The sequence below is a fragment of the Phoenix dactylifera genome, chromosome 1 (genome assembly GCF_051530095.1).
Source record: "Phoenix dactylifera cultivar Ajwa chromosome 1, Ajwa_hap1_PhDact_Kaust_v1.1, whole genome shotgun sequence".
In the NCBI taxonomy this organism is placed as follows: Eukaryota; Viridiplantae; Streptophyta; class Magnoliopsida; order Arecales; family Arecaceae; genus Phoenix; species Phoenix dactylifera.
This window is the reverse complement of record NC_143190.1, coordinates 36,268,605-36,285,766: the sequence shown is the minus strand read 5'-3', so window position 1 is coordinate 36,285,766 and position 17,162 is coordinate 36,268,605. Positions and strand designations below refer to the sequence as shown.

At 37.1% G+C, this 17,162-nt stretch overlaps 1 protein-coding gene across 1 annotated transcript; it reads right to left on the bottom strand.

Annotated features, from left to right (window-relative positions):
- Nucleotides 1-5,759: 5,759 nt before the first annotated feature.
- LOC103723322 (inositol-1,4,5-trisphosphate 5-phosphatase) lies at nt 5,760-15,429 on the bottom strand. Its single transcript, XM_008814208.6, has 7 exons — nt 14,898-15,429; nt 13,823-13,963; nt 13,349-13,714; nt 12,085-12,330; nt 10,813-10,905; nt 7,171-7,371; nt 5,760-6,319 (listed from the first exon to the last, which is right to left on the bottom strand). Exons 1-7 carry the CDS (start codon nt 15,246-15,248, stop codon nt 6,104-6,106), a joined length of 1,614 nt encoding a protein of 537 aa, XP_008812430.2. The 5' UTR covers nt 15,249-15,429; the 3' UTR covers nt 5,760-6,103.
- Nucleotides 15,430-17,162: the final 1,733 nt, after the last annotated feature.

Below are 17,162 nucleotides of genomic sequence, written 5' to 3'. Positions count from 1 at the left end.
TGGCCCTGATTCATATTCAACGGGCGACACGCTAGCCCCCATTTTGGCTCTTCCTAGACACTATTAGATTTAGTCACCTTCAATCTCTATTGAACTATCTGTACCCTAGTTCGAACATTATCAAATGAGTTTTGCCTTGATTAGACCAATTGAGGTGTCAGACACTTCCGCTTGGTCAGCCCTATAAAGATATTGGAATTAAGATTTCTAGTTTGGAATGATCATAATAAATTCTGATAATTTTTAAATACCAGGATCTTAGTAGAATTTTTGAAATTGATTGGATTAATACTTTAGATTTTCTCGCAAGATAAGCAATATACCTCTTTTTCTATATTTATCGGTAAATTTATAAATATTTCTGAATCAAATTATCCTTGATTTATGAAGTTGATGCATAGTATTTTATTATTATATATGCCTCTTTCTAAAATAGAGTATGAATCTTAATTGCATGTTTTGATTTCGATATGGATTATGTTCGATTGATTTTGATACCGTATGATTTTATGTATCTTACAATTTAGAACACTGAATATGAGAAAATGAGTTTTGCTTCAAAACGGTTTGGACTCGCAACCAGATTATGTATCGATATGCTACCAATAGGGATTATTCACTAGCATTTCAACACCATGCCAGTGAAGATTATATGTTGGCATATCAATACTCTGCTAGTGGAGGTCATACATTGGCTTATCGATACTCTGCCAGTGAGAACTATACGTTGGCATATCGATACCCTGTCAATAGATGTATACATTGGTATATCGACACCATATCATTGGGCTTATACGTTGGCATTTTGATGACCACATATTCTGGCCTAGCCACTGAATATAAATGCGGTCACAGTTTATAGCTATCGAGATGAGCTTGATGATTTGAAAGAAATTAATTTATGAACAAGATTTGAAATTCGAATGACTAAATAGTATATCGATTTTGTTTTGAATGGATGTATTTTGCATACTTAATTTTAGTATATTATTATTTTATTACTTGATTTATCTAGTTAAAGTATTCATTGCTTACTCGGCTGTCTAGCTCATTATACGATTTCTTACCGTTTTTACAGATCCGAAGAATTAGCTCGACTCGAGGATTTATCATGGGAGAGAGATTAGAGACTAGATTTTGACATCTTTATTTAAACTAGATTTTGTTTTAAAGTTGATGCAAGATTTTGAAATATTATTTGTTTTCTAAAACTTTTAATTTTATGATTTAATTAAAATTTGAATATTATTATTTAAATTATTTTTAATACCTGATTATGATATCATGATGAAATACCTTGCACTCGTGGGAAGAGTTCCCTATGAGTATACGGCGGTTGCCATAACCCCTAACTCACGATCTCAGACGGGGTGTGACACAAGATAATCGCAAGTTAGTAAGAAAAGAAAGCAACATGAGCAGCAAAATAAAGTTTAATATAACTTCATTATTAAACTCATCCTAATATGGGCAGTAAAGCCCATATAACTTCAACATAACTTCATTTTAAAAAAAAAAAGATATGGACACTAAAACAATTGTACCAAGTTAGCTATACAGAAATATATTTAAAAAAAAAAACAGCTTACAGTTTGCTGATAACCCAAACCACTAATTCTTTTTTTTATAAAAAAGGCACAAAAAAAAAGAAAGAAAAGAAAACAAAGCTTTATTGAAGGCCCAAACATTGCTGACTGCTCAAAATCTTCCTTTAGCAGCATACATTACCTTTTGTCTCCTTTCTTATCCTCGCCTCTTGAAACTAAATAACATTCTGAAAGAAACCTCATGCACCCCACCGATTGAGAGCTATAATTAACAAAAAAAGCTGAAAACATGTCGCAGTTAATATGCAGCTGTGAGTTCTTCCAAACAAACCCAGACAAATTTACCAAAAAAAAAAAATAAGGAAGAAGAAATAAAAGTAAAAAGAAAAGAAGGAGACTCTTCGACCTTTCACTACTTATTTACATTCAACCGTTTCGTTTTGAGCTGTTGATTATACCTTTCTCTGAACAGCCACAAAGCCCTTTAGAAGTTCTATAAAACGAGAGAAAAGTTTCAAAGGAAAAAGGCTAAGAAACTATTAGCTCCAACACTAAAAAATATTATATAAAAAAATCTCTATTTAGAAGATATTATAAGAATAAAAAAAGTTGGGGAATTGGCATTCAATTCCTTGTTTGACAGTCATCTTATATTTAGCTCTTACGTATCTAGCATTTATTTGCATGGTTATCCCTGTTTTGCACATTTACGAACAGAGTATTCCCCCTCTTATGAACAAGGCCACGTATTAAACATAAAATGGTCATCCAAATCAAGGTCTCGGTAAAATGGCAGGATCCATGCGGCGGACCTGAATTACCCAAAATAGAAGACTCCAGGTTCTTAGCTTGTACATATGGTTGAGAGAGCCCTTGAGATGCTTTACCTTTTGAGTCGATTTCCTTTAGAAGAAACTGAAGGGACTTTTAGAATAATCTATTGAAAAGGAAGAGCACTATCTAGAGAGAAAAATACGTGAGAATCCGAGAAGGGAAGGACCAGAAACCGTAGTGGAGCGTTTAATGGTTGCTTTGGTTGTCATAATACAATTGGAGAGCTTCTCCAATAACTGAATGCGAGCAGCACTGACTCGTCGCTCTTCGTGTCTCTTTGGAATGTCTCTTATTCGAGCTGAGAAATGCTAGCGAGCCAATTGCAGATCCGAGTCCGTTCGATCATGGGCAACATCATGTCGTCTTCTTTTTCTTCTTCTTTTGAGGTAATCAAGAGCGACATATTAGAAGAAAGGAAGAGAAACACTTTAGCATGTTAATTTGGATTAACAAGGCTAGTCGAGACATTACCTTCATGTGAAGGCCCACAAAACCACCAAGATCAAAAGTTATAAAAATGACGGACATCGCAAAGTAGATTAAAAAAGAAAAGGAAAGTGAAAATGATATCAGATTCTGAACTCAAACAAAGCATAAATGTCAATATAGAAGTTGCAAGCTTCCTTTTGTCAGTGTAAAGTTCCTCAAGTGATGGCAATGCTTCCTTTTTTATCCACCAGCCTGCGGCCCTGCCAAAGTTGCAAGCGCTTCAGGCAGCCATGAGCTGGCAGGCCTCCCAAAGATTTTGACTACAAATAGAATCTGCAGTCTCCAACCGGAAGGAAATGCGTACGAGTACATTTCGGCTGCTGGATATGTGCAGAGTTGAGACTTGAAATCAGTACCATTCTATTATCACGTCGATACGTCCGGTATACCAAATATCAGTACATCCTTCGTATTGTATACTAGTACAAAATTGGTATGGTGCAGTATATTCCGTACCATCTGATTTAGTAAATTTTGTACGGACCGATTCGGTGGGATATGGTTAAGAGTGAGGCAAGTCTTTCAAAGAATGTTGTGGATGTCGGTCACCATGGCCACAATCCAATATTTTGAGTTGAGGGGAAGAGGTGCGTTTGCGTCATCCGTGAGAGCCCGGGACAACTATTGATGGTCAGTTTTCTGAGGGAGTTCCACCTCTTACCCAATCTTATATGGTAATTGGGCGTTAATGAGAGACGCAAAGACCCGTAGGTGCCTGCTGGGACTCCTGTATGGTTCGACGAATCCCCAAGCATCATATCCTAAGCGGACGGGATATGAGGAAGTGAAACTTGTCCTTGGAGGGATAAGGATTTCTGAAAATTTGCTGACAGGATCGCTGTAGATGAGCCTCTCTTTTTTTTCCAGTCCACTATGATGCAAATCTGTTTGTGGTAGGTTGGCTTAGTTTTGTTGCATAAATGATTTTTTTAATTTTTAATTCTTAATGATGAAAGATTCTATACACAGGCAAACTTTGAGTCAAATGTTTGGGCTTCCTGCCTTTTGTTTTAATTTAAAATCTATTTGTACTCGCTTCATTTCTGATGAAATGTGTGTCGGATGGCTTAAAAAAAAATTGATTAAGTGATTAATGATTACCAACTCTCATAATAAGTCTCCAAGTTCTTCATTCATCACGTCCTGCCAGAATGCAAACAGTGATTCCACTACAGTATGGAGGCGATGTGAGCCCAACAATGTTCTCCAAGTCTAAATCTTTTTAGCTCCTGAGAATAAACTGTATTAATGGATTTTAAGAGAAGTTGGCATACATTTTGCAGAGTTGGAAGACACAACTTCTAACAAAAGAGCTGATCATGACACATATGCCAATATTTTGGCTTTGATCCCCCTAAAAAATGTTGGAAATACTAAACCAATTTTAAACTGGAATAGTTTGAGCTGATCATGATACATACTGTTTGTTACCTTCCACTGTACTTCCTTACGTACTAGTACTCAAAAATTTCGAGTATTTTTTTTTTCTTTTCTTTTTGCATCGATTAGGATACGGTAATGTAGAGCAACGGAACTCAAAAGAGTCTGGGACAAATAGGCCAATCAGTACTCGAGGAGGAATGGCAGTGTGATCTTGGTCGATTCAGTGCATGGTTGGGGAAGTTCTTGGTTTTGAGGTTTCGGAAATTTAGACAATATCAGCTGAGATTTTGGAAGGACTGCACTGCGTTTTTACTTCGATGAAGTAGACGGTGAAGTGGGGACGTCCAGAATCTCTTTTCTTTTACCCACGACGGGGACGGTGAGGGGCCTCGTGGACATACGTAGCACTCTCTCTCTCTGTCTCTCTGTGGTTGGAACAATATTTAGCACATTCAAATTCTATCCGAGTTTGAATTGGATTAAAACTTTGATTTCTCAAGCTTAAACCATTTTCCTTCGTCGAATTGGATTGGATGAGATTTTAAGATTTATTTATTTAATTCATCATCTTTTTATATTGAATCAAGTCTATCGAGTTTGAATACAATATTTAAACATGATGTAGGCATTGAGCGAACCACATTACTATAAGATTGACTTGGTGGTGGTGGCGGCAGCTGCAGCGAAGGTGATGCTTTTTTTTTATTGTTGTTCTTTTCTTCATTGGAACAGAGCTCATACATCTCTTTTTTTTTCACATGGATATTTTGGGATCTCTCTTGTTCATTGATCTTGAAACCGGATCAATAGGAACCTAAAACAGAAGAAAGAGTTTATACGACGCTGGAAAAGAAGAAAAAAGCAACCCTCAACTGTTCTCACGCCGACAACAAAGAGAGACATACTAGGCAATCAACCGCCCAAGATAGAATTTCTAACTATCCAAGCCTAAAGCCCGGAATTCTTTTCTTGATCTATTCTATATATTCCGTGCTCCAGATACTAGAATAAATATCCGACGAGTTAGAATCATCTTGATAGAGATGGCTCATCCTCTTTATGATAAATGATCCGCTTGCCCCGAAATGACCCGCCCCAATAGAGAAATCCCAATTCAGTGGGCCTTTCGATACAATCAAATAGATTGCCACAAGGGCGCCATATTCTACCGAGGTGGGAGATCCATCATATCAAATTCACAAAGCAGCACAGGTAGCAGTGAATGTCGAATGGTCCCATAGGCGCTTTCGCCCGCCCCTGAATAAGCAGTAAGGCGTGGGCGCGTTGGAACGCCTTGTCAATCTGTATCCTAAGGGATGGGATCTAAATTTCGATAGGAAGGACTGCTTCCATACCCTAGACCAACTCAGAAGATATGTTAGAAGGTATGTGCCCAGATCCGGCAAATGCCTTTTCCATATCAGCCTTTTATAACAACGTGAGTTTGTATATGGAGGACAGAGAAAAACCTAATCCAAGCCATGTAGGAATCAGAGATAACAGATGTACATAAATTCGGTGCATGGAAACTTTTTAAACTAGATGAAGGACCACCATGTAATTGGCAAGGGATCCCCATGAAAACTTCTCATGTCAGTCTTAGAACCAGGAATTAGCATTATTGCTATTACCTACACTACATATGAACAGTCATTCCACCGCTCCTCTACCAGAAGTTCCACACCACAGCCCCCACCAGCGGCTAGGCTTTTAGTATACAACCCTTGCACCAAATTACATGAACTAGTACCCTTCCTACCCACTTATTTACACAAGGCAGTAGCTTGAAAGAATTGATACAAAGCAGCAGCATATAGGAACTAAATACTCGTGAAACCGAGAACAGTTTCTCAGCAATAACTGGACCTGGCATAGTCTGGTGGTAGGGATGGGCATCTCTCATTCATGTGAGGGTATGGCTGTATAGTGTTGAATTCAGGCAATTCCATTCGATACCGGCCCATAATTTGACAGAAAGGAAGCTTCACGTTGTCATCTTTGTTGCACCACTCCGGCAGGCGGCTTGAGTTGCTCTCAAAAAAGTTGAGGGTGTAGGCATCTTTTATCTGCATATTATGAAAATAATCCGAGAGGTAAGAAAAGAGACTTAACACAGAGATCACAATTGCGATATACATAACCATTCAATTTTCTTGGATTTTATACAGAATTCAAGATTTTCAAGTTGGTTACAGTGATATTGATGCCCCAGCATACATGACCAGATTTTAAGATACACCATGCAGACAAAACACATATGGAATCTGGATTGATGTCTACACTATTGATCATGATCTATAATGCGTAATGTGCCTAACAAATATTTCAATATGCATCATTGAAATCATATGGCATAAATAGATTCATGTTTTTAAGGTAGTTTGGCAATATAAAATTTGCACAAGTCTAATAATAAGTTTTGTTTTCACAAAACCATTAAACCCTTGATATATTGCAATTAAGTTAGTAGATGCAAATATGTGTCTTTGTCTGCAAATATGCATGTCTAGTATGAAGGTCGACATGGATGTATCAGCATGAATTATTATACCATTGACAAGGTTATAATCAACTTGTGTGTGCATGCACATGCATGTGTTTGTATGTCCGTCTGTGCATCTCTGGTTCTCAATAAGAGCAGTTCCACTATAGAATTTGCACAAATGGAACCACCAGCTCTCCCGAGAGCATTCTAGCCCAACCCACTAATGATAATTTCTCATCATTTACTGAAAGTATATCCTAGGGATAAGTTACACAGGCATCCAAACAGCCCCTAAAAGTCAGCTCCTAATTCAAAGTATAAAAGAACAATTCCTTTGAAAAAAAAATGAATAAGATATTTATGTCACCCTGCCAAAAAATATTACATGCACATTATGACCTATTTGCTCCAGCCAGTTCAAGTAAAACTTACAGTGAACTCAGTGACTTGTATGTTGCTGGCAATTGGATCAAACAGCCCAGCGTCCTTGTACATTGCAAGAATAAAAACAATACAAGAGGCTGACTTCCCATCAGAGTAGACCCAATTATCATGTTCAGGAACTGTCAGCAATTTGTCAAAAGAAATCCCAAGCTTCTCTGCTTCAACCATAATTGCAGGCAGATCAAGACCCTGCAAAATCCCAGTTTAATTAACTTTAATGAGGAATCAAAAAGGTAAATGTACACAACCTTAAATCGAGCCTAGACTTATTTTTGTCTATATTCAACAAGAAACTATTAAAATTTATGAAAAATAGAGCACCGGGACTCAACTCTGATTGTCGGTTAAGCAATATTCACCCCAATGAGGTCATAAAATAGCTAGTAAAGAGGATAATAAACCCCCAAGGGACAAAATCAATCTGTCACTATAAAAGATGCTGTTGAATCCATACCTAAATCGAATTAGGTTTAAAAGATAAATAAAATAATGTTATGCAAGAGTGCAGTTGATTTCAGTTACTATAAATGTGTTATTCATGGTTGCTATTCTCATTGAATGTCATCCCAACCCTTGTGAAGTTGACGACGCACACTCATTTTGTCCAAAAAATAATCCAAAATCAACCAGTGGTGCTTAGCACTGCAAATTAATGTCGAAAGGATTGGAATAATGCTCATGCAGGAGGACACAGACACCATCAGCACAAGCTGTAGTAATTGGCTCTGGTTCCTGAGGCCAAATCAATCAGCAGTAGAAACCAGCATCACATGTGGGTTCTGGTCATGCATGATTAAGAAAGTTTCAAGTGACTCAGTTACAAAAGTCGAGCTTGTCGATGGCTTTGGACCAACAACTAGAAGTACCAATCAAGTGCTTTAGACAAGTCAATTGATCTTCGTTAATTGAGTCATCGAGTCTTATTTGTCTCAGCTTTATCATTTGAATCATTAGTTAGGTCATGTAAGTTCCAATTAATTTGTTTTATTTTCTGTTTTCATGCTTATCCATGAAGCAATCTACTTCACTACTTGGGCCTAAAGACATCAAATTCATTTTATTTCTACTTGTTCAACAAGTTACTTGGGCATGGAGGAATGTCTGACCTTCAATTTGATACATGTGAAGGAAGGTTTGGTCACAGGCCACTTTTATGGGTGTTACCTGTTCTGTTAAAAACCTACATCCACCACAGTTATGTTGGTTACAAGGGGACAAATATTGTTTACAACCCCTGCTTACTTCAGCCGAAGGCTATTCTCCAAAGCTTCAGGAGGTCTGTGTTGCTCATGTCTTCCATGAAGGCAATAGACCATCAGACTGCGTTGCTGGTTTTGGAGCTTCCCTGGAGGAGCATTGGATTTGGGACTCTTAACTTCCCATCGGGCCTTGTGGCTCTTGTTTTAACTGATGTAATGGGCTCTAGGTGTTTTAGGTTGTAGGAGTACTTTACAACAAAAAAAATGATGCTATGTCACTCAAAAAAGGAGTCTTCTGTCTTCCATTTGAGTTCTTAGTGTGATGCAAAGTTGGATGAGTGAATCCTGATTATCATGTGTCTTCTTTCTAATTTTCTTTTCTTCTAACATGCATGAGGCTCAATTCTGGAACAAGATCACACTGGAGTGGGTCCGGATCTTATCCCACTTCCTCTCTGTCTCATCTACTCTTTATTTTTTTTTTAAGTTTCCTGCAGTGTCTTTTTTTCTATTTCTAATATAACTAAAATCCTCAATCCATATGTCAAAACCTAATCATCTATTGCGTACTTTCCATTAGACATGCTTAGGATATGGTTTGCATTCATTAACAGCTCGGATCTAAATAGAAAATCCAGCCAACTGTAGTTTTTTTTTGTCCGAGTGGAATAACTTCCAATATAATTCATTTAATTGCACTTCCAAAGGTTTGGTTTGTTCATAGTGGAATATCTACTAAAGGAATTTTATACGTATGATGTTGTGTTAATTTCAAAGCTGCTCTCAAATGCTTGCGTGCTACCTAGATCTCATACCAGTAACTATTGGTTCTCTAAAATCACTTCTAAATTAACTAATAAATGTTCCTTATTTTTCAGCACCATTTGGATACAAATAATGACATTTCCAAAAGGACACCATGAACATAGTTTTTAATCATGAGTAGCATCAAAACCCATTTTGCCTACCATTTGAACAATAATGGAGGTAAGCATCACAAGAAGTAGTGACAAGGTTCACTGCAAAATCTTGGAAGTGTTTAATGTTACATCTCTTACCAACAATTAAAATGTTATCAGTGTCACAAAGCCATCAGTTACAATCCATAAAGCACGGTAGCATCGTAATGGATTAAAGAATTAGCCCGTGCAGCCCAAATAATACAAGGTGCCATCTGGGACATACAACAATACGAACCGTATTGGCCAGTGACCGGTACAACTCCATACCTCAGTATTTAAAACCTTAAGCATAACTACGCATGCTCTTGTTATATAACTCAATAAGATGTATCTAATAGAGAAATTACTACATACTAGTATTGGATATTAACTTGTCATAGAAAAGCCACCAAACAATGCACACTGAGAATTTTATACTTCAGTGACCTTATCAAAAGACTAACATATAGAGGATTAGGATTAGGATTCATGAAAGCACTTATCTTATTGCAGTAAGTGCAAATCAGATTTCTTTTGTGGTAGATGGTATACACCACATATATGCAGTCTACTCATCAACGAACATAAGAGTGGCAATAAATTAGGTCAGGTGTTTTCAGGTTAGGTTACGCCCATGCCAACATGGGGAGGCTGGACAAGAACATGACTGACCTAATAACAAGTCTCTGATCTGAGCCAACCCATCTAACCAACATAAATATATGCTCAATAATGAAACAAAAATTCTAATCTCTTGCCTATTTGGGTATGGTGGAGGAGGTTGCACTTTTGGTGTCACAACCCCAGACTTCAAGAAGTAAGCCTTGAACTTTAGGCCTTAATGAAGATCTGAGACAAATGGAGAAAACAAAGAGGTGTGTGAGTCCCTGCATTCAGAAATTGCCCTAGGCTAAAGTATTTTTCATATATAGGCCTGGAATGTCCCAATGGGTGGCAGATGGTCTAACTGAAATAAGCCTACCTTGGCTCTGTACTTATAGCTATGACCATATATTTCATAACTCTACCATGAACCAAACCGGCTTATATTTGAGTTTATAATGATTGACCCCGACCCAAGCAGAATTGCAGATTGCATGACCAAAGTCAGCCCAAACTGTGTCAGAAAAAGGGGTTCAGAATTGAAACTCATCCTATGCTAATTGCTATAATGAAATCCTCCAACATTAAAAACAACAAAGATTAACTCCCATGTTTCTACTACTACTAGCCTGTTTGGAGCCAACTGGTTCCCAATCCAAATAATTCCATCAGCCACATAATGGACATCTCTGTAGGTGAAACTTAAGTGTTCCTATAATATCCTGAAAATTGAACCACTGCTACTTACTTAACTAGGAAAAATAGACTATTCATGAAAAGAAAACTGGAGGGTTTTTTTTTTAGACAGAAAAATATTGACAATTAAAATACTAACATGAATATATGAAAAGAAGAATTTAGCCAACAAAATGAATGGATAATCAAACCTCTGTGCCAAGTCGTTTGTTCAGGGCTTCATTCCACAAGTTAGCAGCATATGCTGGCTGGAGTTTATTCCACATGGTCATAGCAGAAGCAACCTATGTTACATCATAACTAGCAGTTAGCACTTACTTTAAAGAAAGAAAGGCAGAAAAAAGAGTGAGAAATTTGGAATTAATACTGTAGATCTAATCAATAGTTTAACAGTGTGTATGTGTAATTTGTATTTAGAAGCTTTAAACTAAGATCACCCAAAGGAATATGTTGCATGTCCAATCGAGATCATCATTTTGCTGCAGGCTAATACTTAATATTATGAATATAAAAGCCATTAGTGTGTTGTGATATAAGGGAAACAGAAATAAGCATCCTCTTCAATGGGATGTACACCATATGAAACTTCGGTAAGCACAAAATGGAACTTCAACCACATAAATTAACTTTCAAGCGAAGCATATTAGAAATTCCCCAGTAAATTGTAACCCTCAAATTGGACACTATTGAAGAGCACCATATGGTTATGTTTAGTTTCTCATTAGGGAAAAAATTAATTTCAGAGAAATGGTAGAAAACAAAAATCAAAATACAAATGCACGCATAAATACATACATTAAACCATGATATTTTGGAGTAAGATGGTACATCAATACATCAACAATGAACTGCTTATATGGATTACAAATCAGAAATTAGATTTGAAGAGAAAAAAGGCGAATAGCCGAATAAGAACAAACTGTTCATAAAACGAGAAAATCATGAGTTAATACATATAGGAAGCAATAGTAAAATGGCAAGTTAGAATGATATTGAAAATATTCTGATTTACTTACAATAACATGTAAATTAAATGCATTAGCAAATTGAAACTAAGTCATTAATATATTTACTTCAAGCTATCATAAATCTAGAGAACGCCTCAACAAATATATCAAATACATTTTAAATTCCACACAATCACATCATAATGGCTTGTTTTAGCCAACAATGCCTCAAAAAAGCCTCAAATGCTTGGACAAACAAGTGACTGGCTCCCAGCAACACATTCTTTTGCATGCATGGATCTCCAAAATTTGGGTAAATAGATGACTTTCAGCAAGGGCATTCTTAAGTACGTCGCATAGATGGTGCTTGGCATTTGCCCACAAGATATATCGATAAATTTGAATATCCCAAAATATCATACATAATGCATGATATGTGCATAAGAAACTAGAAAATTTTCAACTTGATTTCCACCAAAAAAAGAATTACATTAAGAAGTATAAGAAATAAGATACCAGATGTGAATCCAAGGGTGATGGGTAATTCCCACTTATAGTATCTATCCAGCTGAAAATCATATTGTGATAACCGTAAGGCTTTCCTATCATGCTTTCTGCATACTCCCAAGCTGCAGTAGAATTAAATTTGGCTCGAACATCTGGATGCAGGGGAAGATATGCAATATGGGGATTTGCATCATCTTTGGTTTGCTCATAGTCCCACCACTCCTCCCATGGCATAACAACAATAACATCTTCTCCCTACAAAGAAAGAAAGCATGAGCTCCATCGCTAATAAGATAGTGAATATAAAATGTACCATATATACCATGATCAGGGAGTAGTATAAACATCAATTAGAAGTCTTGTATAGAAGTTATCTGAACAACCAAACTCTAAAGGGGTAAAAAAAGAACCTTGCCGCACCCACTCTGGCCCGCCCTGCGAGGCCAGAGTGAGCTCAGCGGTCAGCCCCTGACGTTAGGGGGTCAAAAGAAAAGACAGCCTTCAATCTAAGCAAACAACTTAAAAATGAAGTACAACAGGAAACATGACAGCAAATATACCACCAATGCTTGTTATCTTTATCTTTTTCAAACCTTAAAGCATTTACCTTGATAGCATAAATTATAAAAATGCCATTAAATAATGATACTGTAAGAAAGCAATATTGTGAAAAAGCACCAAGAAACTACAACATCAAATTCAAAATGCTCTGAGAGAATTGTGAAGATGTATTTTGACAGATCTTGTAACAACGTACCAATGCATGCACATGCACATGCATATGCACACATGCACACACGCACGAAGGTTAACAAGTAAACTTCAGAATGAACATAAGTGTATGCAAAATGTTATCTATGCATGTCCGTATATCAATCAAATTAATGTAGATGTAATAAAATACATGAACTTATAAGCATTCATATGCATTCTCTTCTATACAACCAGAAGCATGGATGCATGTGTGTGCACATACACATTAATAGAAAATAAACTTATGCTCAAGTTTGCACATTTATATGCATAAATCTTAGGCCAAAGGTAATAGGATGTGAATGAATGAAAATGGTCCTAAAGTATGTTGTCCGGTAGTTAACACTGCTTGATTCTTTGTCACCAGAAACTTTCATGTACATTTTCATTTTTTCAGAAATAGCAAGGATTAGAAGCAGCATCAAAGATAATTATCATAAAATATATAAAGCCAAATTCTGTATAGGTAAAACAAGGCATAAATGGAGTTGTTAGCTAGCAGAAGCTGATCAAGTCTAACCTTCTCATTTTCATGGCCAGACTCTCCAACAAAAAGCTTTCCTTCAGAATCCTTTAAGAAAACTGCACTATGACCAGCATAAGCTCCAGTCACCCATTTCTCTAAAGTCTCAAAACCACCCCAGCGCCCCCGAATTTTTGATAAAACTAAAAGATCTCCAGAGTGAACATCATCGGGGTTAATAGTTGAAACCCACGGTTGTGGATGCTCCTCAAATGTTGCCCCCATATGATTCTTTAGAAAAGCAAGGTTCGAGTTTTCACCCCATCCAGTATTTGTAAACAAAGGAAAAACATCCCACAGAGCTCGAAGGGTTCCAATCATCCCTGATTGCATAAGGAAGATCGATACTCCATTTTCTTTCACCTGATGTCATCTAAAGTTTTAAGAAAAAAAATTCTTTGCCAACAAAAATCAGGAAATCATGCTTTCTTTGTTATACCTAGATTTTAATTATTTACAGTATGAACTTACATATTCATATTCAGCTTCTCCCTCCCACTCATCAAAATCCAGAGTATGCTCTCGAGACAAAAAATAGTAATCCCAGGTTACTTGGAATGGAGTTGCAAAGATGTAAAGATCCATACATGTCCAACTATGTGCATTGCTGGTCTGGACAGAAAATGAAGAAATTGTTAGCTTCATAGGGTTTTTTACCCAAAAAGCATGTCAGCAAATAACACTTACAACATTGGTAGAGAAAGCTCCTATTTCCATATTTTAGCATGAACTATAATGCTACTGATAGGGAAGCGCACCAAGAACTTTTGCTGCAATTCAAGTGTTCAACTTACAAATCAGCTAGACTTGGTGATTAATTGCTGAGAGTACTGGAAAGAAGTGTTTCACGAGTTTCTTTTTATTCTACAATTGCTTTGCTTTTCATTTTTGGATTTCTGGCGACTAGCATCGTGAGTGATTTGATTTTTTTATTAAGCCATAATATGCTACCTATTTGGTTCAGTACTTTTCCTGGGCCAATTGACGAAGGTTGCAGACAATTCTCATTATTATAAAAACTTTAAATTTTGGCTTAATAATAATGCTTGTCGAGCGATGTCTGATCTTTTCTGTCAAAAACTTAGATATAAACATAGAAGAATTAAATAGCCAAATTTCCCCAAAAGACCGGAAAAAGGGGGAGGGGGTGTGGGGAAAAGTTGCCTTTGTCCAATATCAGTGAAAATAACAGGAAAACAGCAAAACTAAACAAAAATAGAAAAGAGAAAAGTAGGACCCCCCAGACTAGCTAATCATGGCAAATCCGACCTAATCCTACGAACCCAGTAACCCAATTTCTCCCGAAATCCCTCAAAATACTAAAGAAGATAGGAACTTGCCCCCAGCACAAGTGAAATTAACACTAAGAAAAACCACAAGCTCGCTATATCAAAGAATCCAATAGCTCAATTCCCACAAAACCCCTCGAAAGACAAAAATTTTAAAAACAAAATCGAAATTTTCTCTTCGCCCAGGCTTAAAACCCCAAAACGCGCGCAATAGGGATGAGTTTTTTCGTTTTTTTTTAATTTCTATTTTTGCCGACCTTGATGTGGAGAGTACCGCCGCCGAACGGGGTGCCGCTCTTGTTGTGGAACTCCAGCCAGGCTTGGTTCTCATAGAAGCAGGCGCCCTTCCACTCGAGGTCGTGGTTGGTGGAGGAGGCGGCGCCAACGAATGTCGGGAGGAGGTCTACGGCGCTGCGAAGCGACCGAAGGATCGGCCACGAGACGATCCTCGGAAGCAGCGGAAGGAAATCCGTCGGCCGGAAAGGAGCCTTCCAACACCCATGCCCCCAATTCGGAGAAGAATAAGAGAAAACGAGAAGAAGAGCGATTAGAAGCAGGAGAAGAAAGAGAGGAACTGAAAGGATTCTTTTGAAAGGAAAAAACTTCATGGCTTCTCAGAGAAGAAGCGAAGAAGAGAAGAAGATAAGAGCCGGGGGCCCTGCGCCGAGGTCGAGGGTTTATTTATAAAGTTTTATTTTTATTTATTTTTAATAGAAAATAGAAATTTTCTGGTCTTACGTGGAGGAGATCTATGAGACGCAAGCAGCCCCAACCGATAAAGAAAGAGGGAGCTGCCCAATCCGACACGGATCTATTTTAACTAACATGATAGGCTTATCATAGCCGTCCATTTGTCATTTGTTTCCAGATTTTTCGAAAATGATAAGGAAACAGGAGATTTTTTTTTTTCTGGAGAGAGGAATCCGAATTAGGAAATGCGCGGATTGACCGAAATGCCCTCGTTCAGGTGGTGGGCCATTGCCGGTATCGACAGGATGCGTTATGTGCTACAGGACGTTGGACATTGAATGAGGTCGCTGACATGGTGATAAGTGTCATTGTAAAAAAATTTCACCTTGGAAGATTTTAAAAGATTTTGACGTATGTCAAACTTTTGCTTTAGAGTTGTGTGACATAATTGTGAATATAACATCAAAACAGTTCATGCATAGAAATGAAAAAAAATATATATATATATATATATATTAATTTTTTAAAACAAAATTAAAATAAATTATAAAAATATTCTAAAATTAATCAAAAATCAGCATTTACTGCGGTGCTCTAAAAGATAAACTCATCCTCTAGATCTCTCCCACTCTCCATAAAAAATAATATTTTTAAAAAAATCTATATTTATCTCTTAGATTGATTTTTATTAAATATTTTAATCTAAAATATTAGTCAAACTATTTACTTTAAATGAGATCCAATATCACATCAAAAAATTTTAAAAAATAATTTTAAGTGATATAAGGCCATCTATATGTATATTTTTTTTTATCTAAAAGTAATTTCAATTTTTTATACGAGATAAATAGCTTAACTAACGTCTAATTTAACCGAATATAAATATAAATTTTATAAATTTTTAGATATAAATATAATAAATATGAATTAAAAAATATAATTTAGCATTTGAAGCCATATAGATGATATTTATATATTTATTATAATGGATTTTTAAAAAAAAATATTATTATATTGAGAAAAATGGTCGTTGTAAACAGAAGAAATCTGGGAGAAAACGAGATCCTGTATTTAAAAAAAACGGACTGTTTGACGACCATGAGGGCCTTAGCAGAGCGGGTACCGCAAGCTCCATCAGACAACAACTTTTTATGCCGGAGGAGCAGCTGAGTTTTTTGTCGTCCGCAGACGCATGTGAATTTTTTTTGGGAACTTCTGGTGGACATGCTTCTTATTTCTCTGTGAAAATAGAACTCCTGATGATGCTTGACCGCTACCATCCGATTTAGATGAAATTATCTTGTCCTTGGATTAAAAAAATATGAGTCTCTTCTTCTTCTTCTTCTTCCTCCTCTTCTTCTTCTTCTTCTTCTTCTTCCTCCTCCTCTTCTTCTTTTAAGACCGGTTGATTCATACAACACGTGTACGGATGCACCCAATAAAATCGGAAAACAAAATATTAAGGAGCTTCCGAGGCAGCTCCCTATCCCCCGCCCACAGAATGCTACTGGTATGGTTAGCCACATAGGTGGTCACCTAATCTGCAGCTTCGTTAGCTTCTCTAACCACATGATTCGCCTGGACAACCCCTTCGTCCCTCATCATTATCCAGATACCGCGAATCAAGAGATAGCCAGTAGCAGCGACCTTCGGACCTCCTAGATCCGGCTGATGGCCGTAGCCGAGTCACCCTCCATGATGACTGAACTAGCTGAGCGCACACGCTAAGCATGTCGAAGGCTCACCCAAGTAGCTCTCAGCTCTACACCAGGAACCATGCAGTCAAATAACTAACAGCCTCTCGCTGCCACGATTCTAGAGTTCGGGTCCCT

What these genes read in the sequence shown, in the direction of transcription:
- LOC103723322 (XM_008814208.6), bottom strand. Translation starts at nt 15,248, where the DNA reads ATGAAGTTTTTTCCTTTCAAAAGAATCCTTTCAGTTCCTCTCTTTCTT. An exon ending in CTGGCCATGAAAATGAGAAG is followed by an intron (nt 12,331 to 13,348) that starts GTTAGACTTGAT and finishes CTTTCTTTGTAG; the next exon opens with GGAGAAGATGTTATTGTTGT. An exon ending in ACAAACGACTTGGCACAGAG is followed by an intron (nt 7,372 to 10,812) that starts GTTTGATTATCC and finishes GGGATTTTGCAG; the next exon opens with GGTCTTGATCTGCCTGCAAT.